The sequence below is a fragment of the Populus alba genome, chromosome 5 (assembly GCF_005239225.2).
Source record: "Populus alba chromosome 5, ASM523922v2, whole genome shotgun sequence".
Taxonomy (NCBI): Eukaryota; Viridiplantae; Streptophyta; class Magnoliopsida; order Malpighiales; family Salicaceae; genus Populus; species Populus alba.
Window position 1 is genome coordinate 6,814,245 of NC_133288.1, and position 21,204 is coordinate 6,835,448.

Sequence of the window (21,204 nt, forward strand, 5' to 3'; positions counted from 1 at the left end):
TTACATGAATTGTTATAATTGAGCCTTATAAAGATAAACAGTTAGAGAATAATATAAATCATATTTTGAATCTTATTTAATAGTTTAAACTGTTGGATTGAGATGATTATTTGACATGATATTAAAAATTTGATAATCAAACGGTCATAAATTTAAATTTTAATTTAAAAAAATATATTAAAAAATAATATAAATTAGATTTTAAAATTTCATTAAAACTGAGATATTTATTTTACACACGCAACAATGAAAAAACGTGTGCCTCAGAAGCTGTATTCGGTCCACAACCAACTTGACGACGCTCTACTTGAGCGGTACGTCAATTTGTTTTTTTAATTGACATGGCTGAAATATATTGGCCTCCGCTTCCTTTACATGTTCTTTCTTTTTCAAAAAGTTTTCCATTTTGTCGTTGATAAACAGTTTTTTTATTATTTTAAATTGACTTCGTGAATGTAGTACCAATAATGATACACGTAAGGCTGTTCCAATTATTAAAAAAAAAATTAATTATTTTAATTATTCTATATATTAATATTAAAAATAAAAAAATATTATTTTAATATATTTTCAAATAAAAAATATTTAAAAAATAAATATAACAAATACCATTTTAAGATAATTTTTATCATTCTTCTATCATTCAACCAACAGTGGCATTTTTTATATGGACATTTTTTTCCCCATCACCTAACAATGGCATATCAAGTCATATATTATTAATTTGATCAAATTTATTTTTAAATTATTATATTTTAGATAAATACTGTTCATCTATTTAATTTGATTGTTATTATTGATAAAAAAATAAAAATTTGATATTTTAAGTAAACAATTTTCATATATGCTAATAAAAAATAAATTTAATTTTTAAGGTCAAGAAATATTTTATATTTTTTCTTAAATATTACATATTAATAAAATAGAAAGATTGGAAAATGATTTGAAAATGCTTAAAATATTCACATGATGGAATGTCTACATCAAATCAAGTTTAAAAATGCTTAATTTTTGAAATTATATATACAAAAATTTTAATATAAAATTTGTTCATATCCCGAGAAATAAAGTGCTCATTCATCTTCTTCTTCTTTTCTCAATTGTTGATTCTTAGTTTGCCATATCTTTTCCATGCATAAGTTTGCTCATAAGATTAGTTTCACCTTCGTCTACTCAAAGACTTCCTTGAACTAACTCTGATGTAGTATATTAAAATATAAGTTAAATAACTCTATTTATATTAGTTTTTACTTGGAGGAGGAAAAGAATCCCAATAAATAATTATAAAGATATTAAACTAAAAAAAATTATCAATTTCAATATTTGATTTTCTAAACTAAATAAAAAAAACACAATAAAAAATATTTTTCTAAAATAAATATAAAATAATAATAACTAAAAAAAATAATTTCCTAAAAATCCTCTTTCACCTAATTCTACAACATGAATAAATTATATATTAATTTTGATATAATTTGTTTATCTAAACCTGATTTTAAAGGGTTTTTTTTTTTTTTAAAGAATGATTGTAAAAGCTTTCTATAAATACACTTCTTTGATATGGTTGATCTATCTAAAATTAAATTAGAGTGAAATTTAATTTAATTTATTTAATCTTGTAAAAGAATAAGGAAAGACAAAAAAAAAAAAAATACCCCTACAAGTGTAAATATGCGAGGCAAGTTAATGAAGGTAAAATTGCCAGAAAATGGTAGCTAGAAATTTAATTCAAAATTTTAATCATAGTTGGAGGACTTTAATTTTTCAATTAGCCGTTTTAATTTTGTATATTTCAGGTTGCTATGAACAAATCCCACATCAAAAAGCATCTCAAATTTCCTCTATCTCTCTCTAACAAAAACAAAATTTGAGAGACGAGATTCTTGAATAATTCTTGATTCCATCAAATCTACCTTTCCCTTCAAATCTCAAACTTCTGATTAACCCAAAGCAACAACGACAGGGTTTTTAAATCAAACCTCGAAAACAACAATGGACGACAACAACAGCAACAGCAACACAAAATTAGGTTCAGGAGAATCAAAAAACAACAACAGTGAACAACAAGAAGAGAACCCAAATTTGAGCTCTAATGGAGAACAACAAGAAGGAGATGGAGAGAGAGAGGGTGGTGGTGGTGGTCCTCAACGTCAGACTTCAAGAAGAGCTCCATTCACTAATCTTAGTCAAGTTGATGCTGACCTTGCTCTTGCCAGGACCCTTCAAGAACAGGTCTCTTTCTTTTTCTCTATCTCTATCTTTTTATTGAAATGGATAGTTTTTTTTTTTGGCTTATTGGGTCTCTATAATTTTGTGGGCTCTTGTTGTTTTTTGATCTCACGGTCAGTTTTGGCTAAAGCGTGGAATTTAGTTTCAGTTGAGGAAATGAATTAGTTTCTTAGGTTATTGGGTTTGAGTGACTGGTGGATTTTTGTTAATTTTGGTTTCAAGTAAAGAATCGAGTGAAAGTTTGGATTTTCAATTGAGTTTTAGTTGGTGCTATAATCGCTTTTGGCTCAGTTGAGGAAATAAATTTCATTTTTTAGGTTATTGGGTCTCAATAATTGGTGTTATAATCTCTTGAATAGTATGTTTCAGTATCAACAGAAGTTGAATTTTAATGGGTTTTTGTTTGATAAATGAGGGGAAAATATGATTGAGAACCCAAATGGAGCAAAAATTTATCTGAATTGGGCATAAATATAATTATTTGCCTTAGTTATGTTTTTGGTTAAGCAAATACACTCAAAGCTTCAATGGGCGGAGAATTTAGTAAAGTTTTTCTCTAATGTGATTAATTGGCTCAGTTGATTCTGTTTCTCCATAGAGCATTTCAAATCTTAACCTTTGGTTTCTCCAACCAAGAGATTTGCTTGTGCTGTCAACTTGTTCTCATATCATGTGTATCTATTTCTTTTAACCAAGAGATTTGGCGTGCTTGATTGATCATGGAGTAGGAAAGGGCATACATGATGCTAAGAATGAATAATGATGGGAGTGATTATGGAAGCTGGGAAGCTGGAAGTTATTTACATGATGATGAGGATGATTTTGGTGATCCCGATGACGAGACTGATGGAGATGATGACACAAATGTGGATGACGCAGATGCATTTGATGTGCATGCTCCTGCTGATGCTGATGCTGGAGATCATGATAATACTGAAGTTGAAATTGACCCTTCTGTGTATTCCAATGACGAGGATTATGCCCGAGCCTTGCAGGAAGCTGAAGAAAGGGAGGTGGCTGCTAGACTGCTGGCCCTTGCTGGCTTAAATGATAGTAAGTGTTGAAAATTACTATGGAACTATTGTTTTCGTATGTCCATTTATTGGTAGTCATCTTTTTCTTTCTTTCTTTCTTTCTTTTTCCTGAATGAATGGATACTGTTTATTATGCAAGTCTGCTTCTTTCTGTGTTGTTTGTTATTCAACCTTAAGATCTTTTGCTAATAGTTTGTAGTTACAGGAGAAGCTGAGGAGGATACTGAAGAAGATGAGGATAATTCTCAGGTATCAATCTCTGTAACTGGTTATATTGTTTTCTTCCTCCTTTTTGGCACAGTGAGGATTTTGATTTAACAATTTGGCTCTACAACATGCCAAGCTATTACAAATTTCCATATCTGTATCTTGTGCAAGTGATTTGTGGCATTTCTTTTTGGCTAATACAAGTGATGGATAATGTAAAATCCTATGTCTATGCATATTCATCTCAAGTAATGTGCCCCTAGTTTAGTGATACATGCATTGGAATGTTGAGAAGTCAGTTTCACTTGCCAGTGATTATTTCAAGTGAACTGCTATCCTCTTTGATGGGTCTCATTGGCTGGCAAAACAGTTCTAACCCCTGCTGCTGTGACATACAACAATTATTCTAGGCGTTTACATACTATATTGACAAGGTCAAACCTGAAAAGAAGTCCGCAAAGAAACCCGAAAGCATCTGATATGAAGCCTGAAGTTATTGTTTCCAGTTTTAATTTTTTTCCAAGTTAATTTTAGATTTTAATTATTTGTTTCCTACTCAGCATAGAACTTTTAATTTAAGCAGTATTATACTATTTAGGAATCTTAATGCTACATGGATTCTATTGATTAGGAATCCTTTCCTATAAAAGATTTTAGTTTTAATTAGGAATCATTTTCTATAAAGGATTTTAGCACTAATATAAATAGGGATGTCTAGTTTATTTTTTAGAGATTTCATACTATTGTTCAGATTTAATCATAATACCAAAGAATTTTCTCTAGATTTCTCTACAGTTATTTCTGTAACCTTTGGGCTTGAGAGACCCTGTTTTATCTTTTGCTATATGCTGCATCATGCTGCCATACATTATGCGCACATGTAAATAATCCTTTCAAGTAACCATCAGAAGAACCACATTCATTTAGCCCAAGCCAATAAGTCTGAAATATTATACATAATTGAAATGTAATCAAAAGCTATGCTTAGGGGCTTGGGGCCTGCTCCAACTGGCTCTTTTGGGGGTTGTTGTCAATGAAGTAAAAGGTTAGGTATAAGAAGAGGAGAAGGGTATCTATATCATTGTGGCGCAGAGCTACTTGATGAACTAAGAAATGTGCAACAGTCCAGCCAAGGTTTGACTTGCTTGCTGCTACCAAAAGACTTTTAGTTCTGACATATTTCTTTTTGTTGAAGCAAATAATCATGGAGCTCTGTAAACGTCTTTTTGCCTTCTCTCTTGGAAGATAATATGGTTCAGTAGTTTGCTTAATTTTGGCTATTGCCTTACTCTAGTTTTCATTTTAGCCACAGGCCACAAATGCTTTTATAATATCCAAGTGTCTAGCCAATCTAGAGGTGTTTTATTAGCCATTTCTTTTCTAGCTAGTTAATGCACGTACAAAAAAAATTTCCAGTCTATTTAGTGGTGATCTGTAGCTCAACTTTAATGTGAATGTTTTGCTCTCCCTGGAAGGATGCTATTGTTTTAGGTTTGTTACTAGTTTTATCTTTTCCTACAGTTTTTATTTGTGGAGTGGTATGTGAATGCAATTGTTTGTTTTGAGTCCTAAAATTTTTCTTTTCAAATTAATTCTTTTGTCTCCTATACATCTTAATTTTCTCTTTATTATCCAGGATACATGGGAGGAGGTTGATCCTGATGAACTCTCATATGAGGTGAGCTGGCTTGGACTGAGTGTTCCCATGATGCTTCTACTTAACTTTATTCCTTATGGTATGATTCATTTATCTCAGGAGTTGCTTGCATTGGGTGAAGTTGTTGGAACTGAAAGCAGAGGCCTCTCAGCTGATACAATTGCTTCTTTGCCTTCAATAAACTACAAGACAGGAAGCAGTCAGAATGGGAGCAATGATTCGTAAGCATAAATGCCTAACCTTATCTCAACTGTGCTTATATGATGATTGAAATGTATGCTTGTATTTCAGCTGTGTCATATGTCGTTTGGATTACGAGGATGGCGAAACTCTGACTCTGCTTTCCTGCAAGCATTCTTACCATTCAGAGTGCATAAACAATTGGTTGAAAATAAACAAGGTACAATCCATTTGCCATACACTGATTTTTGTTTGTGTAATCTCTTAGTTTAGTTACTTGCCCTTGTCCATTTTCCTTCTCTTGTTTTGCCTCAAACTTTACTTCTTTCTGGTGACTTAAATTCTTACCCTCCAACCTAACAACACGGTTTTCTTGGCATTGCTCAGCTGTTTTTGTTGCTTTCACCCTGTTGTTCTGGTCATTGTTAGCCACTACTAATTTCAATGTTATCATTATTGACTAAGTGGTGCATAATTTATTAGCTACAGTTAAAGAACAAATAAACCTTTTCCTTTTCAATCACACTTGTAGCGAATTGGTTAAGGGGGTCCATTTTAAAGTGCTGCGGGTGCCAATCATATGTTCAAGGGATCTTGTTGCTTTCAATTCACAGTTACGTTAGACCAATAGCATATGTTTTTTTATTACGGCTTGGGGGATCATATGAAACTCTTGCTTAATATTTTCGTTATGATTGCAGGCCTGTCCTGTTTGCAACACCGAGGTCTCCACTTCTGCGCACAGCTAGCTTTTGTCGGATCTTCCTCTTCTACTAGTCAAAACCACCTGATTTAAAAAGAAAAAAAGACCGATGCATGCACTCCTTGCATAAGTTGGATGAACAAGTGTAGCTCTTGTTATGTTGCGCTGGCTGTATTGAATGCTTTTCCCAATAGGGGAAACGCCCCGAATGTGCATGCTTGCATTAATTCTTCCTTAGCATTCCATATATAAGAAACCAGCACTTCAAATTGGTTTCTTGTAACTTTACTATATGTGGCCATTATAGCGATACTTTCCCGGGATGGTGCCCGCTCTCTGTTTATTTTTCTCAGAATCTTCCTTCCAAATGAATATGGTCTCACCCTACCAAATTAAATAACATATATATATATATATATAGATAGATAGATAGATGCTATTTCTTTGGGATTTTCTTCCGCTCTTATTTTCATGTTTTCAGCTTCAAATTTTTTTATAAGATTTAAAGATATTTTATGTATAGTATAAATCAGTGTAATAAAATATAATAATGATTTAACAATATCTATATAATTAAAAAAAAAAAAAAAACTATGGAGTTTAATTAGTAAATTTGAGATGAGTATAGGGTGGAGAAATCAAAATGTCCTCCCAATTAATCTGTCTCTCACGGGCGGAGATCGGATTCTTCTGAATAGGTAGGTCCGAATAGGTATCTAACAGGTTGGACGAAGATGCCTTGGACTGCTAGTACAAGGTAAAGGCCTCTATCTTATTGTTTAAGAACCATCTCAATCTAAAAGTTTAAACTGTTAGGTGAGGTTCTAGGATATGATTTATATTATTCTCTAACACCTCCCCTCAAGTGAAAGTCCTTTGAGCTTGAAACTTGCACAGGTCCATATTACTTTGTGCTTAATTTTTATTAAATAAATGGAGATGGTGAGATTTGAACTCGTGACCACTGGGTCATCAAGACTCTGATACCATATCCAAGAACCATCTTAACTCAAAAGTTTAAGCTGTTAGGTGAGGTTCTAGGATATGATTTATATTATTCTCTCACACTTATCATGCATGGAGCATGAACTCTCTTTCCCTCCAAGCATTTGAGAGTGTTCTTACAAACTTGACATTCCAGGCCTTCACTGCCTTGTAAATCTTGATTCCATCATGTTACATGGAAATCCTGGTCTGAATTTAAACGAAACCTTAGTATAACCACCTTCCTTGATACATGCAAATCAAGGTAAAGGCCTTTTTCCTGTCATGTATGATATAAACTTGGACGGGTATGCGAAGAGTTGGAATCATGGGGATCCCGTGGCAGTTTCTGCATGGGTTTATGCTTACATGGTGGATGTTGTGGCTCGTGCTGGTCAATTAGTAGCAGCGGCATATCAGTTTTCCTTTCAAATGACGGTTGAACCACCAGCTTCAAGGCTCGGTGCTCTACTTAGTGGATGCATGAAACATCGAAGATTAGATCTTGCAGAAATGACTGGGAGGAAGCTTATTGAGTTTGATGTTAGATACATTGGCTTGTCAAATGTTTATGCCTGCCACTGGCAGACTCTGTCACGAGAGAATCCATGGAGTGTGGAGGGTGAGGAGGACTCCTGTGTGTAGTCTTCTTGATCAGACGTCTGGAGCTTGTCATAGATTCATTGCTCGAGATAAATCACATCCTAGCTCAGATCAAATTAATTTATACAATGCCACGTTTTTAGTATAATCCAAATGCAAGGAGGTTTACTTCATGAAGGTCAAGAGGATTAATTGTTTGTGTAAAATAAAGGGTATAATTTGCGTTACTTGAATTTTTTCTAAATATAAATCTCATTCAAGTTAATATACTTCTAATTGGTTGGTTCTTATTCGCAGAATTATTATTTTAGGTGGTTGCTTGCCAACACGCTCACTTTTCTCTCCTTTATTGGACCCAACACACTCACTTAAACTCATGAACTCAATAACAAAAACTAACATTGAATTGGACTGGGATTTTACAAACATATTTTACAGATTTGTTTATGTAATGGGTCGATTTGTTGTAATCAACTAAGTTCATTTTCATACCTAAATTAGATCATAAAAAAATGTTTTAGAATTTTTTTTATTATTCTTTTTATTTTTGTATTTTTTTTCTTATTTGTTCGATTTAGTTTTCTTTTTTAAACTACTTCAATTGTCAATTTAGCATTGATCTTGCCATCTCCATTACATTCCTATTTCTTCTTTTTGATACTTTATTTTGTTTGGGAGCATATCCGATAGTAAATTGTTGCTAAATTCCTTCTTCTTTACATAATTTTACAAAATCTTTATACAAAAATTTCATTTGACTTACCACTACTTTAATTATTGCATGATAATCTATAACAGTCTTAGAATCTTCATTTTAATGTTTTCCAACTCTCTTCCGTAGTTTTTAGAGTCTAATTGGTGTACCTTCAAATAACTGAAAAACTCCTCCTATAACATATCCCGTGCATGTTTTGTTGTTAAAGCTCCAATAATCCTTGAAAAAATTGTATTAGCAGTGATTGTTGAATCAAATAAAGGGCGCTAGCATCCTTTTGCTCCTTCACCTTTAACTCCTCACGTTGTGCTTCTTCTAGAGTAGAGATATTTTCTAGGATGACAAGTCCCTCCACAACAATGTCCCAAAACTTTTGAGACTTGAAAAGTGTCATCATTTTTATTTTCCGTAAATCATAGTTGCTCCTATGAAAAAATAAGAACTAATATAGAGATCGATTGTGATGAATTTGTGGTGGCCATAATGACCCTAATGCCCTCTTATGATCAATTGGGTTAAGATACCATTATTAGAGGATGATCGTAGTTTCGAGGTTTCAATGATTAGGGATTAAAATAAAAATAGTTTGATAGTTAAGATTTTTAGTTGTAGTAGAAGAAGGACTTAGTTTATAATATGGAAATGGTTGAAGAATATGAGATACGCAAAGCAAAAACTTTGTCAATAAGAGATAAAATACAAGGAGAGTTTTAGGACAAATGTTTTAAGCTTTAGCATAGGTTTTTTGGCGTGCCTTACAAGTGATGGTTGCATCATGCATGGTTATTTATAACCATCTTAACCAACCTAAATGGAACAATTTCGACAAACTTTTTAGAACTTGTTGAAAATTTAGTCAATACACTACAAAATTCTAGAGTTCTTTGAATTGTGTACAAGCATTCTTTCTTTTCTAGAACATTCCTAGTATTTGTTTGATTTCTTTAGAACTTTCTTAACTTTTCTTAGCACTAACTTGTAGTTTGTACTTTGTAGTATTTTCTAGAATTGATGATCTCTAGAATCTTATTTAAGTGCATTAGTAATTTAACAAAGCTTCAAATTGAGATAGAATGCATTCAGCCCTTGCTCATTTTAGGTCCATAAAAGAAGAGATAGATGAGAAACACAAACACAGTACTGGTTTTTATAAAAACAAATCAAACCGTAGCTTCAACATAAAAGCATATCTTAATACGTAGAGTCATGCAAACATACATGGCAATATTTAGCAGAAATCAAGTCTGTGTTAAAAAAAAAAGGAAAAATAAAAATATTATAGCCACTACGCCCAATACTTCCACGTGAGAAGCCCTTCTCCAAATCTGATAATTCTGCTGCACACATCACAAAATAACTGTGTTATAGAGAGGCAATTAAGCAGCAGAGACCGATATTGCTACTCTCAGTTTTCATTCTTTGCTCACCTAAGTTCTAGACGCTAGAGCCTTGAAGGCTGGGTTTGATGGGGCGGAATCCGGTGACCGGTGATGTACTGATCATTGCTCATCGGAGGGGTAAGCACACTGAGACACAATATTTAACGTGGTTCGGCAAATTGCCTACATCCACGGGAGAGGTTCATTTTATTTAGAGATAGAGAAAGAATACAATACATGGAGGAGGATCACATCCACTCAACTCCCATCTCTCATTGCTACATAGGGCAGCAGCTGCTGGTGGCAGCAGGGCTGCTGGTGGCAGCCCTTCTCTTTCTTTCTCTCTTCTTCTCTCTTTTGTAGCTCTTCTACAAGACTCTCTCTCTCATTTTGTGATGCACTCTTGGTGTCTATTTATAGGCTTCAATGACAGCTCCTCTTGCTCATTTGTCATCAATGGTGGCTGCCAAACTCATCTCTTCTTCAACAAAGGTGGCTGCCAACTTCTTCTCTTCTTCAACAATGGTGGCTACCAAAGTCAAGGTTGGTGGTTGCCACCAACAAGCCTCCTTCTTTGACTCTCACATGGCAGCCATCTTCTTTGACAAGGCAGCCACATAATTGGCAATATTCCAACAATCACCCCCTTTGCCATTTATGTGGGCAATTGTCATGTTACTTCTTCAACACACGCTTTCTGAACTGGGCTCCTTTCATGGCTCTCACACCTTCTCTAAGGTGTCTCCGTTTGTCGTTATGCGACGGTCTAAACTAGGGCTCCTATCATGGCTCATAGTTTGGCACATATAATTGGGTAAACATGTGCACCTTCTTCTTCTTCATCTCCATCGACCACCATGATGACCTTTAGATGCCTCCTGATCGGACCATACCATTGCATCCGGAATGATCAAATTAGCTGGAAACATGTCTTGAATCGTCCAAATCGCACTTCAGACGGCTAAGATTTGATCAAAACAATTCTGGCCTGATCAACGGCTCAGATTCAATCTCAGATCCGGTTGCACATAGGATCAACTACACTGGATCCTATACCTCGGCTCGCGGCTCGGCTCGGCTCCACTCGGCTCGGCTCCACTCGGCTCAGCTTGGCTCGGCTCGCGGCTGATGACATGGCAGGTGGGTCCCGCTATGCTGACATGTTAGTTGACTAGTCAATTGACTTGCTGACTGTGTATGTGATGTCATCATTGCATCATGATGACGTCATCCTTTGCATGGCACTGTTCATGATACGTCACTGTTCATGTCTACTGTTCACATGGGTCGGGTCAACTCATCCGGGTGAAGAAGACGCGTGGGGCGCGTTGGCGCGCGTGGGTAGACGCCTTGCCGGAGAGTGATGGAGAGTGCGGCCATGTCCGACGTCCGATTTTGACGCCGTTTTCACCAGTGGCTTCGTATCGTCCTCCTCTACACAGTGGGATGGTCAAAACACCATTTTGACAACTTTCATTTTTGAGCAAAGATCAAACACCACTTTAAACCAAAAAAGCTCTGATACCATTTGATGGGGCGGAATCCGGTGACCGGTGATGTACTGATCATTGCTCATCGGAGGGGTAAGCACACTGAGACACAATATTTAACGTGGTTCGGCAAATTACCTACATCCACGGGAGAGGTTCATTTTATTTAGAGATAGAGAAAGAATACAATACATGGAGGAGGATCACATCCACTCAACTCGAAGCTGACCAAAGACAACTATGATAGTTGGTGCATCAGATTGAAGGCATTCCTTGGGTCACAAGAGTGTTTGGATATTGTACAAACTGGTTATGATGAACCAGAGTCCAAAGAAAGAGAAGATGCTTTACAAGAGGCACAAAAGCAAGCCTTGAAAGTCAACAGAAAGAAAGACAACAAAGCCAAGACCATCATCTACCAAGGTCTTGATGAAGATACATTCGAGATCATAGCTTCCGCTGAAACGTCACATGATATATGGGAGGCTCTCCAACAGAAATACAAAGGTGCTGACAGAATCAAGAAGATTCGTCTTCAATCTTTGAGAGGTGACTTTGAGCTATTGCAAATGAAGTCCTCGGAGTCTATTTCTGATTATCACACAAGGATTATGGTGATAGTAAACCAGATGAGAAGAAATGGAGAAGCCCTCATCGATGCTCGAATTACGGAGAAAATTTTGAGATCCCTAGATCCAAAATTTGATCATGTTGTTGTCGCCATTGAAGAGTCCAAGGAAGTGGACAAGTTGACAGTAGATGAGCTTATGAGTTCCTTGCAAGCTCATGAGCAGAAGATTGTAAAGCGAAATGGAGATAAGGCAATTGAGCATGCCTTACAAGCAAAGCTGTCTCTCAAAGACAGATATGAGCAAGGGGAGACTTCATCAAGTGGCTACACCACTCAAGGAGGAAGTCAACAATCCAGAGGAGGATTCCAGCAATTCCAAGGAAGAGGTTCTTGGAATACAAGTTTTAGAGGAAGAGGTGGCAGAAACACCACCAGAGGAGGCCGAGGACAACAAGCATTCACTCCTAGAGGAAGAAGAGGCGGTTACAATAACCGTGACAAGAGGAATATCAAATGTTATAGTTGCAATCAATTTGGGCACTATAGCACTGAATGCAGAAGAAAAGCTCCGTTGGAGATACGTGAGCAAGCCAACTATGTAGAGAAGCATGATGGAGAAGCATCTGCATTTCTTGTCCAACAAGAACTTGGCGAGAAACAAGAAAATATATGGTATCTAGATACTGGAGCCAGCAATCACATGTGCGGCTACCGAGAGTTATTTGGTGATCTAGATGAGACCAAGCAAGGTCTAGTTACTTTTGGAGATACCACAAAGGTTCCATTCAAAGGTAAAGGCAACATCCCAGTCAAGTTGAAGAATGGCGATTCCAGCTACATCGCCGATGTGTATTATGTCCCAGCCATAAAGCAGAACCTAATCAGCTTAGGTCAACTTTTGGAGAGAGGCTATACTTTTTACTCGGAGAATTGTCATCTGACAATTAGAGACAACAATTGGAGATTAATGGCCTACGTGAAAATGTCCAAGAATAGGATGTTTCCTTTGAACATCCAGTATGATGGAGCAAGGTGTTTGAGCGCCATCACCAACAGTGAAGAATGGCTTTGGCACCTGAGGCTTGGACATCTGAATTTCACGAGTCTGAAGATGCTAGCAAGCAAGAAGATGGTCAAAGGTTTGCCTCACATTGATCATCCAGATGAAGTCTGTGAGAGTTGTGTCCTCAGCAAACATCACAGATCCAGTTTTGCCAAAGAAGTCAACTGGAGAGCAAAGAGGCCACTGGAGTTAGTACACACAGATGTGTGTGGCCCAATTACACCTATGTCGACTGGACAAAATAGGTACTTCCTCACTTTTACTGATGATTTTAGTAGAAAGACGTGGATATACTTTCTGAAGAGGAAGTCAGAAGTATTCAATTGTTTTAAAGATTTTAAAGCAATTGTGGAGAAGCAAACTGGTTATACGATCAGAACAGTGAGATCTGATCAAGGAGGAGAATATACAGCAAATGACTTTGAAGCCTTCTGTACACAACAAGGCATCAGACATCAGACGACACCAGCTTATACACCACAGCTGAATGGTGTAGCAGAAAGGAAGAATCGCACGATTCTTGACATGGCCAGAAGTCTGCTCAAAGCAAAGAAGCTGCCCAAGCAATACTGGGCTGAAGCTGTATCATGTGCAGTGTATCTACTGAATCGCTGCCCAACCAGAAGTTTGCAAGGAGTTACTCCAGAAGAAGCATGGAGTGGTCACAAACCAAGTGTTACTCATCTACGAGTCTTTGGTTGTGTGGCATATGCAAAGATCCCAGATGCAAGAAGGAGAAAGCTCGATGATAAGAGCGAGAAATGCATCTTTGTCGGATATGGTGAAAGAAGGATGGGATACAGGCTGTATAATCCCATCACGAAGAAGGTGATTACGAGTAGAGATGTTATCTTTGAAGAAGATAAATCTTGGGCATGGAATGATGATCAAGAAGCAGTCAAATGGATCAATCTTGATTTGATCCTTGAAGGTGAAGAAGAAGTACCAACAGTACTTGTAGAAGAACCGATTGTGCCAGCAGCTGAACCACAAAGTCCAGTGTTTATACCAGTAGCTGAACCACAAAGTCCGGTACACAGATTCCCTGTATTCAACAGGAGGAACACACCAGGAGCATCATCATCAACACCACCATCAGCATCCTCGTCAGAAGGACCAAGAAAGATGCGGAATCTTGAAGAGTTGTATGATACCACTCAGGTCATGGAAGATACAACTCTGTTTTGTTTCCATGCAGATAAGGACCCACCAGAAAAGAAGAAAGCAATAGGTGTCAAAAGGGTCTACAAGCAGAAAGAAGGCATTGAAGGAAGAAGTGTTCATGCTTGGCATGACATCCCTCGATTGAGTTTAAAGGGGAGATTTGTTGAATAAACTCAATCTAGAAGCACCTAGATGGTCAAGGAAGGCAACCACCCACCAGCCGCAGCCGCCTTCACACCGCCGGTCAACAGCCGCCTTCACACCTGGAACAGTAGATTTTCGTATTCTGATGTTGTCTATAAATAGAGTGCCCAGCTTATGTTATATGTGTGGAGAGAATTGAGAGGAACACTTGAAAGAGAATAGAGAGAGAGAGGGCGTGTATTAAGCTTTTGTTTTATGTAATTGTAAGCTTCGGTTTTGTGTAATAAAACAGTGTGTTTTATCCCCTCTGAGTGTTTCAAAGCCACCACCAGTGGTTTCTCCCACCAACAGGGTTGAGCAAGCTGGAGATGGTATGGGTCAATTTGATGAGTGATGTTTGAAAGCTGAAGCACGCTACTGGGTTCTCCACAGAATGGGAATTGATCCAAGACTTGCTGATGCTCCACCGGCTTTGCTTCTATCGCCGCCTGTTGATATCCCAGCGCGGCACGATGCTCCTGAATCTGAAATATCTTTCATCAACCAAAGGAAAAGATTATACGATCAGAAGTAAGAACATTAGATGGTCTAAATTCTATAATTCATATGGTTCCAGCAGCTAAAAATCAAGTCTCCCAAAGAAATATAAGGGGGGAAACCCTTGCCCAGTGGTAAATATTGCTGTTTTCCTCCTCCATCATACGCTCCTAGCATTTACAACAAAATGGAAAATCAGATCCTTCTGTAGAATGTGTGCATGAAAGTGGAATTTGTGTATTAGAGACTAATTAAAAGATTCACCTTCCTGCGCAGATTTTCCAGCTGCTGGTGCAAGAGCTCATTCTACGTACATGAACAATGAATGAAACATATATAAACGACCTCAGAAGGATACATTCAGATCACTAGAGTTGCCTTAAAACAACTGTCAGGCATACTTTTTCTATATATCACCATTGCTGGATTGTTGAGTTACCTTCCTATGTCGGACCTTGTTAACCGCGCGTTCTAGTTCTTGCTCTACTGCATCCAACTCCTCAAAAGGAATAGAGCTCATGTCTTCACCAGTGTAGCGGCGCATGTTTGAATGAAGACGCCGGGAATCTTTTCTCAACATAGCCAATTCTCCATATAGTTGTTCCTACAAAATAAGAAGGAAAAGATCATCACATATAGAATTCATTATCGGACTTCATGGCTAATTAATGATGTCTGTAGAGATTTCTTTTTACCCGGCTATCATGGTCAGGAATGCAGGTTCCAGTCATCTTCTGATACCTTTCTATGATTTGCTCCATCCTGTAACACATTACATGCTTTTTATATGACAAATGCATGCCTGATTTCATGATAAATGATAGCAGAACATCGCCAACATGAACAAGGACAAGGGCTAAATCTATTCTTGCTTTCTGACTGTGAGCAAATATATTTCTTTAAAGCAAACTCTCAAGACAAAAATATAAAGACCAAGAAACTTCAGACTACCTTTATATTATAACTTCATTTATCATTTTCCTTATAATCACTGTAAATTAACTCTTCAATAATCTCAATTTCCAGTCAGATACCATAGTCTAATCAACAATATTGCATTGGGTTTGAAAAACAGTTATCAAAAATGGGAAATGAAATGACTCTCAGTCCAAGGCAGACCCCAAATTATTATTTTTCCTCCTTGTATTCTAATCAAGAACGAAATTAATGACCTGATCAAGGACTGCAATCATTGCCAACAAAATGATATTCTAAGATGAGATAAAAACTATACCACATTTTATGTCCATTCTGGACTATATTGCACTCTTTCGCTAAATTATATTCAATAGAAAAGAAGAAATTTAACTATCAGAAGCTGATATATTTTGAACTATACATGTTGTGATAGCTAAATAATTGGTTTAATTTCTACTTTTTTAGGCTAGCGCTTGGTGATGGATTTAAGTAGCAAACACAAATTTACAAAAAAAAGACCCAATTATTCCATAGAATGATTTAGGTCTGGTAAAGCTTTCATGGGGCAGAGATCTTGAACGAGAATTTAGAGGAAGAAACTGAAATAAAAGTTAAGCTTCCCATGAAGGGAAAAAAATAAGAAAAAAAGAAAACATTTTGACTTAGCAAAACCCTAGTTTGTCAAAAAGAAAAAAGAGAGCATAGAGTCAAGTCACTCAAGTTGGTCAAATATTTAATTATGAACGAAGGTGATGGGGCTTTATATATCCATCAGTTGAATCAGAATGCTGAGCACATAAAAGGACCTTCTATGAACAGATCCAAGTCAGCCAAGAATTGGAAAATCATGAAGATCATGTACCAAAAAATTTAAGATTTCCTCATAGAAAAACATCACATAGAAAAGTACTTTCTGTGTGGAACCAAAAGGGGTCCAACGTTGTAAGAAAAATCAAATAGAACAGAAAAAACAAGTGTTAAAACACAAGTGAAAAGCCTAGAAAAATAAATTTTGGAATGTTAGAGAATAGTGATTTAATATAGACCTCAAACCCTCAGAGCAGTATTGACACAACTTTCCAGTGCTAGAGAAGATGATGAGCCCAATTTGAGCATCACAGAGAACTGAAAGTTCGCGAGTCTTCTTCAAAAGCCCAGCTCGACGCTTTGAAAAGGTGACTTGCCTTGTTGTCTGGTTCTCAATCCTCCTAATGGCTATCTTTCCACGCCCCATAATTTTTTTGCCTTCTACTTGGGGAAAGAACAGAAAGTAAACAAGTCAGTAACCATCTTTTTTTCTCACAAGCCTGATTTTCTGGTTCATTTTGCAAGAATTAACTCACAGTGATTAGTTCTAAAAACCACAAAAAGGCATGAAAATTAAGGTTACATATAATGGAAAGTGAATTTCTAATAAAGATGAGGGACTTGTAGCTAGAAGACACAGAGAAATGACAAATGTGAAGTATGTTTCTGAAGCCTAAAATAATCAACTATAAATTGGCATAATGATCACTAGCCAAGATGATGATATTCATATAAGAAAGAAAACTTTCTATTACCTTCCTTTCTTTCTTTCTTTTCCTTTGAAATGGAGAGTTTGTTTTTACAGTACTGTTGAGAGAGAATTTATTAGTCTATAAGCAGATCGCATACTAATAACTAGTCCTTCTACCTTGGCAAAACTACCAAAATGCACCTCATGCATGAACTTCTACTACACAACCAATGACAGACAATAGTTGAAAAGGACCTCTCAAACCAGTGGAGATGCTATAAGTCGATGGTGTAGATGGCCATGGCCAAGGGCATATGCTGTGTGACATGGATTGTGATTTGATGAAAAAGCATTTTCTATCTTTTATTGTCCTTAAATGGGATCATGGACAAAAGGTTGCTGTGACATTTAACCACTCTCTGAGCCTGATCTGCCAAGCTACCTGAACTTTGCCAATTTGGGATTGTTTTTAAAAAAAGGTTAGAAAACTAGGTTTACTAAGAAAAGAAGGGCAAAAGGGGATGGCCAAAACCTAAGACCTTAAAGGATAACAATCCCTTGAGAGATACTTTCTTGCATGGTAATTCGTATTCATGGCTATAGATGGTGAAGTGAAACTGATTTTGAACACTTTATGAGCCTTAGCTGGCCAGGTGATTATGTGTACGATCGTGAGTTTAAATCATACTAGACAAATATATTGGTTGTGGCTAGCTCTTTTGTTTTAATAGCGGACATAAATTATTGTGGATTGTTATAATAAAATAATTAATTTTTTTTAAAATAAAAAAAATAAAAGCCTTGATTATGGGGGTGCTTAGATCTTTTTCACTTATTCATTGGTCATTAAAAGATTATTCAAGGATATCTAAGTTTTTTCTAGTTTTTTACACAGTAAAAATATAATTTTACTCTTGAAGTTAACAAAATTTAAAGTTGTTGACTAAGGGTTTTTTGACTTTTCATAAACTTTTAAACAATAAAAATACTTATTTACCCAATGATTAAAAAAACATTGGGTTGTTAGACAAGGTTTTTTTTTGTTTTTAGTTTTTCCCTTCTTCATGTACAATTAAAATATGTATCTGGCCTTATAAAAAACAAAAAAGGAGGGGTTTGTATTCGAGGGTGTTTTGTACTTTCACATGAGTTATTTGGATAATTATCAAGGTTGTTAGAGGTATTTTAATATTTTTCATGTTGACCTTTTAGTTTTTTTATCAAAAAAGTTATTGATATGTGCTAAGCACCAGCTAACAAGTGAATAGTATTCACACAACTTATGTAGTATGTTCAACACCATTCAATGGCCAAACCTGACCTTTTGTCATCTCCTTGGATGTGTCATCATATTCTCTTCAACATAGTATGGTGCGTGATGGTGGTCGGATTGTCGTTTTTGTTTTTCTCTTTTTTTTTCTCTCCTACCAAATAAAGTGTATGGTTGTCCTTTTTATTTTTAGTTTTTCAATTTCAGTTATTTCTTATTTTATTTTTATTCCTTTTATAAATTTTTTTTTCAATTTAGTCCTTCAATTAAAATTTCTTATTTTTTTTTCATTTCAGTCCTTATTTTTTATTATTATTATTATTATTATTATTATTATTATTATTACTTGGCCCTTTTGTTAAAGTTTTTTTTTGCTTTTAGTTTCATTATTCAATCAAAGTTTTTGTTATTTTATTTTTTCTAATTTGACCCATATTCTTTTGATTTATTTTTCTTTTTGTTAAAGCTATTTTCCAATTCAATTTAACCCTTTAATTAAAATTTTTTGTTTTCCCTCTAATTAATTTTTTTATTTTATTTTCACCCTTGTTCGTTTAATCAAAACACTTTGTTTTTTTTTTTTTTCAATTCCATACATCACTCTTTTGATTTCTTATTTCGTTTTTATTTTTTATATATAAAAGTTTTGTTTTTTTTTCTCAATTTAATCCTTCAATTGCAATTTCTCATATGTTTTTTTTTTCATTTATGTCCTTATTCTTTTTATTTTTAATTTTTTTTCTTGGCCCTTTTATTAAACTTTTTTGGCTTTGAATTTCATCATTCAAATAAAGCTTTTGTTGTTTTTTTTTTTTTTCAATTTGACCCTCATTCTTTTGATTTATTTTTTCTTTTGTTAAAGCTATTTTTCTATTCAATTTAACCCTCCAGTTGAAATTTGTTATTTTCATCCTAATTATTTTAATTAAAGTTTTTTAGATCCTTTTGTGTAATTAATTATTTTTTAGTTTTGTCTTTGATATTTTATTTGCCGAGGATTCAGCTTAATACAATTTTATCATTCTTCATTAGTATTTTTTGTAAATATTGGTTTTGTGATTATCTTTATTTTTTTTCCTATAAATTTATTTTGGTCTCATGACTTAGATTATAAATTTCCCATGCTTTTTTAATATATATATATATATATATATATATATATATATATTATTTGTGTTTGATTTTTTAAGATATTATCCTAACTCATCTATATTTTTTATATACAAAAGAAGTTTATTTTTCAAAATAAAAATATTCATTTTTAAATAATATTTATAATATGTTTGACCTTGCATAATATTTTTTAAGGTGTGAATTTATTCAATCAATTTTATTTGTGTTTTTATTTCTATTATTTTTTTATTAATTTAAATAAACAAATTCAGTAAACACAATTGGATAATTATCTCGTTTATGTAGTTGAATATCTTAATCTCCACACAAGGTCAATTTCCTGTGGGTAAGAAAACCTATCTTTCAACATTTTGACTTGAAATTACCTCTCATTTCATATGCTGTTATTCGAACAATGTGTTGTGGACATGAATTATCTATTTTTTAATGCTCAAAATTTATTTGAACAGATATTTGTGTCATCTTTTATGCCTTATGATGTCATGACCTTGATCTCGATTAGCTAAAGAACAATTAAGTGAAATTATGAATGGAATACAATGGATTTAAATTTAAGTAGCTTAAAAAACCTAGAAAACCTAGGTTTAAAAATATCTATATAGGCTTGGGCTAGAATGCTTGAATCCAATTTTTACTAAGATATACAGGCTCGAGCATGGTAGCCTGAACCCATGCTGAGCGTACACGTGAGTCAAGATTTATTTTTCATCTCTAATAAGCTCAAGCACCGTGTAAAGTCCTAAAAAAATTCTTAATAAAGTGTTATTTTAATAAGAATACAATTTAAAATATCAAAAAAATAAAATCACACTCTAGCTTCTCATCTCCATAAAAGAACAAGAGTTATAGGTTGTAAACACACCATGAATCCTTCAAGCCAAAGATTTATAATTATCACGACCCGAATTTCAAGTTCATGACCAACTACCAACTATCTGGGTTTTCCATATCAAGCCACCAAACACCTTAATTATAGAGAATGGATTAGATTACTTGAACTAAAAAATTAACCTTATTCAACATATCAATTTTATTCCTAAGCACCTGAATTTTATAACTCATTAGAATATTAATATAAATTACCTGAATGAATTAAAAGAATTAACCTTGCTTGCAATTTTTAGCTCTATGATATTGATCATTTCAATTTTGTTGTACTTTATATTTCTTTTCGAATTTGAGTGAAGAACAGGTAATAAAATCATAATTAGGAATTTGTGTATATAAGTAGCATTTTTTCTTGTAATCTCGATGAGGATGATGAAGAAAATATTCCTAACAGTCCTAGTTATTAGAAGATATGTAAATGATAATTATTACTATGTAAAACCCCATGAAATATATTAATCTCTGCAAAACATGCAAAAAATAAACATATAATATAGAGTACTTCCAAAGTGTAAATGTGAGCTCTTAATATACGTTAATGCTAATTAGTGCTGTTCTTCTTGCTTGGTCTGCTTTCTGTGTAAAGAAAAGAAAAGTTACTGTAACCAACGAGGGTTGAGCCCAGCAGCAAGGAGCTAGTTCTCCCGCACGAGACGAACACAGTTCGAATCCTTGCTGGTAATGAAACCTGTGCCGGACGATGCTATAAAGGAGATTAGTCTCCTGCGCCGGAAGGGGCCGGAGAATACCCTGATAAGAAAAAATCGATTGGTTTTCTGGTTGCTGTGGCAATCCTTAGTCAGAAAACACAAGTCTGAGGGTGAGCTCCTTGTTGG

At 34.9% G+C, this 21,204-nt stretch overlaps 2 protein-coding genes across 3 annotated transcripts; one reads left to right on the forward strand and one right to left on the reverse strand.

Annotated features, from left to right (window-relative positions):
• Positions 1-1,753: 1,753 nt before the first annotated feature.
• LOC118038685 (E3 ubiquitin ligase BIG BROTHER-related) lies at positions 1,754-6,359 on the forward strand. Of its 2 annotated transcripts, none has more exons than XM_035045111.2 (7): positions 1,754-2,232; positions 2,958-3,282; positions 3,463-3,512; positions 5,107-5,148; positions 5,227-5,348; positions 5,419-5,527; positions 6,009-6,359. In XM_035045111.2, exons 1-7 carry the CDS (start codon positions 1,993-1,995, stop codon positions 6,054-6,056), a joined length of 936 nt encoding a protein of 311 aa, XP_034901002.1. In that variant the 5' UTR covers positions 1,754-1,992; the 3' UTR covers positions 6,057-6,359. The 2 variants fall into 2 exon arrangements, with proteins under 2 accessions (XP_034901002.1, XP_034901004.1); XM_035045113.2 differs by having other exon boundaries at positions 1,755-2,232; positions 3,469-3,512.
• Positions 6,360-13,818: 7,459 nt separating this feature from the next.
• LOC118039650 (protein TRANSPARENT TESTA 16) lies at positions 13,819-16,815 on the reverse strand. Its single transcript, XM_035046413.1, has 7 exons — positions 16,625-16,815; positions 15,356-15,422; positions 15,100-15,264; positions 14,925-14,966; positions 14,783-14,830; positions 14,453-14,641; positions 13,819-13,830 (listed from the first exon to the last, which is right to left on the reverse strand). The coding sequence occupies exons 1-7, from the start codon at positions 16,810-16,812 to the stop codon at positions 13,819-13,821; spliced, it is 711 nt and encodes a 236-aa protein (XP_034902304.1). The 5' UTR covers positions 16,813-16,815.
• Positions 16,816-21,204: the final 4,389 nt, after the last annotated feature.

What these genes read in the sequence shown, in the direction of transcription:
- LOC118038685 (XM_035045111.2), top strand. Translation starts at nt 1,993, where the DNA reads ATGGACGACAACAACAGCAACAGCAACACAAAATTAGGTTCAGGAGAA. An exon ending in CCTTGCTGGCTTAAATGATA is followed by an intron (nt 3,283 to 3,462) that starts GTAAGTGTTGAA and finishes AATAGTTTGTAG; the next exon opens with TTACAGGAGAAGCTGAGGAG. An exon ending in ATTGGTTGAAAATAAACAAG is followed by an intron (nt 5,528 to 6,008) that starts GTACAATCCATT and finishes TTATGATTGCAG; the next exon opens with GCCTGTCCTGTTTGCAACAC.
- LOC118039650 (XM_035046413.1), bottom strand. Translation starts at nt 16,812, where the DNA reads ATGGGGCGTGGAAAGATAGCCATTAGGAGGATTGAGAACCAGACAACA. An exon ending in TTCCTGACCATGATAGCCGG is followed by an intron (nt 15,265 to 15,355) that starts GTAAAAAGAAAT and finishes CTTATTTTGTAG; the next exon opens with GAACAACTATATGGAGAATT. An exon ending in TGGAAAATCTGCGCAGGAAG is followed by an intron (nt 14,831 to 14,924) that starts GTGAATCTTTTA and finishes TGTAAATGCTAG; the next exon opens with GAGCGTATGATGGAGGAGGA.